A 4,701-nucleotide genomic window follows, 5' to 3' on the forward strand; every position below is an offset into this window, starting at 1 on the left:
CTATTACCTCAAAGGCCCAAGTTTTACATCTGGAAAAGGGCACAGGGAATGAAGAAGGGTCACACCTCTCTGCCCCAATCCAGCCCCATAGTCCTGATCCAAACTGAACCTCCTCTTGGCTGTTTATAGAAGTTTAGAGAGAAGAGATCTGATCGGGCATCATAGTGTTTCTTTTACTTTGGTCATAGAGCTGATTGTTCTGCAAATTCAGACTGTACCCTAACCCTGTATATTATTTCTTTTATATTGCTGAACCTTCTTTTTAATTGTACGCATCACAAGAACATTAGATATTTAGATTTTGCTTTAAACAACTCCTGTATCAGGGACTTATTGAGATGGATTCATGCAGAGATTTAACTGAGATGATGCTTGTAACAAATAAACCGCTGTTACCTGGGAGAATAAATTGCATTGGTTGCAAAGGGCTCTGTTGCAGTTCACAGGTGCTTGTGGTTAAGTTGGTTAGCAACTGACACTTGCTTCTGAAAGGCTGTATTGTCGAAAGATATCTTGAGAATCTTAGCTTAAAGTTACTTTTATGATTCTCTTTCAGTGTAAGCAAAACACATCCATATTTCCCGTAAATTTAAATTGGGAGGATATGATTTACATGTTTGTTGTAATTTTTTTAAATAAATAGCTTCTTTGTCTTGTAATATGAACAATTTTATTAGATAGATTTGATTCTAGCACAACAAAGAAGCATTGACACTGTTCTTTCTTCTTTTTTATGTGTAGGTCCTTGACCAGTATGAAAGAGAAGGCTTTACTTTCCTAGCAAAGGTTTTTAATTCATCTCACTCTTTCTTGGAAGATCTCACAGGTTTGACTTTGTTGCATCAGGAAACCCAAGCAGCTGAGGTAATGTGTATTAAACACTAAAGGCTAAACAAATGATGGTGAAAGATAAACTTGTATTACTCTTTCACTTCATTTAACTGACATTTAACAGCAACATATTTTTTAACAATTTGCCTAATCCAGAATATATGTAGTAATAGAAGGATATTTTCCTTAGTATCATCAGGTCATTAAAACACAAGGTGTACAGAGGTGGTGGTTGTTGTTGCTAAAACCAGCCCAGGTTGTTTTTGTTTGTGTGTGAGGGGCATGTGATAATTGTTTGTGCAAAGCTGGATTGTCTGATAAAGTACTTCTTCATATAGCACTTAATTAACTTTTGGAACTCTCTACCACGTGATATAGGGTCACTAGCATTGGTGGTTTTAAACAGGGATTAAACAGATTGATGGACTAATCTGTCATATGGTATGCCACAGAATTCCAGCTGCTGGGATGTAAATACATGGGGGAAGGTTTGGTTTTGTGCCTTTGCTTGTGGGTGTTTTGGAGAATCTTACAACCACTGTTGGAAGTAGTAGCCCTGCCAGTTCATACCAATGGTCCTCCTAATCCAGCATTTTGTTGTGTTTTAATGATCTAAACAACCAATTCACTAGTAGATTTCATGCTGTCATATTATGAGCAACATACAGCATTTTCGTAATTACTTTATATTTAAAATTGACCCAGATTGCTCACTGAACGGCGAGCCATTTTTATTTTTGGTATTTGGGTTTGGAGAATTGTTTGACTTGAATATTTTTCTTTTATAAAATCAATAGAGCAAAGGAATATTATGCATTAGCTGTAGGGAACCTTTTTTATTACTCCACGTTACTGAAACAGCAACTTGGCAAATAGTCTTGAGTAACACAGTGGTATGGTAACATTATCAACATGTATTGCATTTTACAAGTGTTGCAGTAATAATATAATGTCTTATCCTATGCATATCACCGTTAATATAGCATCTTCTGTCTGCATGAACAGTGCATTCCAAGGTGTTTAGTCATATGTTGTTTCTGACTAGGTTGGATCATTCATAGGTCAAATGTGTTTCTCCATGGCATGTTTCTTAAGCATTGTTGTATAAAAAAATACTGTTTTATCTCTCTGTTCTTTGCAGACTATCACATGTTTTTGCCGAGCAGCCCCACACAGTCCCTCCTTCTTCTCCTCTCAAACATTATAGTTTTAAAGTTATGGGGGTGGGGGACATATGGCAAACCACAGTTTGTTGTTATATCTAAACAGACCAAACGATGGTTTGCACTTTTCCTATAAACCAAGATTCCAAACGTTGAATACATTTGTATCTGGAAGGGCAGCTTTGAATTAATTTCCTTTTATTTTTCAAATAAAGTGCACCTTATATGTAGTTTATCTGATAGAACAATGAATGGTTGTTTTTGTTGTTCCTTCTGAGAGAATTTTAGTCTTTCATTCTTACTAGTATAAACAGCATAGCTGTTTTTGCAGCTGGAAGAGGTTCACAGGATTCCTTTAGAAGAAATTGTAATGCTGTCATAGAAATTCTGAAGTAATTACAGTGGATGTATCTGGCACAAAGCCATTTGTAATTCTTTTTTAGAGTCTTAAATCAACCTAGCAACACCCAAAAGACCCCTTAGGTGGAAAATGCAAAAAAAAAAAGTTCAGGTGTATGTCACAAGCTTACATTGTTATGCACCCGGGACCAGTTTGCTCACTACTATTTAGATTTGGTGACATACCATGTTTCCACTTTGTAGAACCAAAAGATTGTGTGCTGCCTTGCAGTGCCAAAAATATACTTGACAGTTTCATTTGTTTATTTATGGTCTGGGAGATGTTATTATCCAGGTGAATGGAGAAGAAGATAACAAGTTAAGGGCATCATCATCTGTATGGGCAAATATCAGCTACATGGTGGGTTTTGCTGGCATAACATTATGCCAGTGCCGGGAGCATTCCCAGGTTGGGCAGCTTAGGGAGCTGACTGACTTCTGCCACACCCCTTAGCCTGCCCTTTCCCTGCCTGCACAGAGGGGTGCACCAGCAGTGCTCTGGTGGGAGTCCACGGTGTTAATGTGCCAGCAAGTATCTGGAGCTCAGCAACAGTGGGCTGCTACTCTGGTGTATCTCCAGGATATGCTGGCCTAATTGCTGGCTGGCTTCTTGAATACTCCTGCCCCCCCCCCAGTTGCGCTGTAGGTTGAGGGGAGAGACGGCTTTGTCATGATTCACAACCAGGCCCACAGCCACCCGGGAGGGGGGGCTGTCAAGGGCAATGCCACCTCCCAAATGTGCCCTGCCCCCTCACCAAACAGCTTTGGAAAGGTCTCCTTGCGTTCTTGTTTTATTCTGTTTGAGTCACAATTTTTTTAAAAAAATTCTCCATTCCGTCTCCAGGGAAAAACTCTGATATTTCAAGCAATGGTGCAGGCACCATGTCTGAAAATCTAAAGGGCCCCTCTCACCACACAGTTGCATTCTGGGCGATGTAGTATCTGAGGCCTTCAGCATGTGCCAGGATTGCACAGGAAGCTACGATTTCCAGATGCCTGTGCTTGCTGGTGTTGCACACTCCAGTGTAGTTTGAACTGCTATTGTGCAACAGTGGAGAGGGCGGAAGCTACAATTTCCAGATGCCTGTGCTTGCTGGCGTTGCACACTCCAGTGTAGTTTGAACTGCTATTGTTTTATTGAGGATGTTTGTACTCTACCTTTCTTCCAGTATTTGCAACCAAGGCAGCTCACAAAGCTATAAAGATAGTTTACAGTCATTGTCTTGCTTGTCCTTGTAGGAATGCCTAAGCAAAGGTAACCCTTTCTAAGCCCAGTGGATTGAGAAGGGCGTACGCTCTGTTTAGGATTGCACTTTAAGTGTTGTAATCAGTAGAAGTTGTGAAAATCAGCCACATTTTCAAACAGATTTGCTTACTGCACATAATGTTTCTCTTGCTAGTTGTAGGATGGTGGAAAGTGCCACCAAGTCACAGCTTACTTACGGTGACCCCATGGGGTTTTCAAGGCAAGAGAATCACAGCCACAGTCCTGGACAGCCTCTGTCAGTCTGAGTAGACAATACTGACTTCGGTGGACAGATGGTCCAATTCAGTATAAGTCAGATTCATGTGTGTTTGTGCTAGGATTGTGTTCCTTCTTCAGGGGTTTCCCCAGAGGTGTATGCAAATAAATCTTTATCCTGATTCTTGATGTTTAGGGCAACTTGAGGTTTAGGCATTTATGGGCAATATGGCTTATTCCCATGTCACCTGAAGCACCACCTGCTGATTTCTTCAGATCAAGCTGCTGTTGAAAGCAGAAGAGCAGACTGGACTCTGTTTTTCCTGATCATTTGGCAATCCTGCATTAGAACATAAGAACATAAGAGATGCGACGCCAATGTTGGATCAGGCCAAAGGCCCATCCAGTCCAACACTCTGTGTCACACAGTGGCCAGAAATACCAGTGCCCTCAGGAGGTCCACCAGTGGGGCCAGGACATTAGAAGCCCTCCCACTGTTGACCCCCCCAAGCACCAAGAAGACAGAGCTTCACTTGCCCCAGACCCCCTATCTATACCGTGGCTAATAGCCGCTGATGGACCTCTGCTCCATATGCTTATCTAATTCCCTTTTGAAGCTGTCCATGCTTGTAGCCGTCACCACTTCCTGTGGCAGTGAATTCCATGTGTTAATCACTCTTTGGGTGAAGAAGTACTTCCTTTTATCCGTTCTAACCCGACCACTCAGCAATTTCATTGAGTGCCCACGAGTTCTTGTATTGTGAGAAAGGGAGAAAAGTACCTCTTTCTCTACCTGCTCTATCCCATGCATAATCTTATAAACCTCAATCATGTCTCCCCTCAGTC

General features: G+C 41.2%; 1 protein-coding gene across 1 annotated transcript in view; it reads left to right on the forward strand.

The window, feature by feature from the left end:
• ATG7 (autophagy related 7) overlaps window positions 1-4,701 on the forward strand; it is a 130,004-nt gene that overhangs the window by 68,322 nt on the left and 56,981 nt on the right. Inside the window, 1 exon segment of the mRNA XM_015420236.1 lies at window positions 742-864. Coding sequence (XP_015275722.1) covers window positions 742-864 — 123 coding nt within the window.

Source organism: Gekko japonicus, unplaced genomic scaffold (genome assembly GCF_001447785.1).
Source record: "Gekko japonicus isolate JY-2015 unplaced genomic scaffold, Gekko_japonicus_V1.1 scaffold254, whole genome shotgun sequence".
Classification (NCBI taxonomy): domain Eukaryota; kingdom Metazoa; phylum Chordata; class Lepidosauria; order Squamata; family Gekkonidae; genus Gekko; species Gekko japonicus.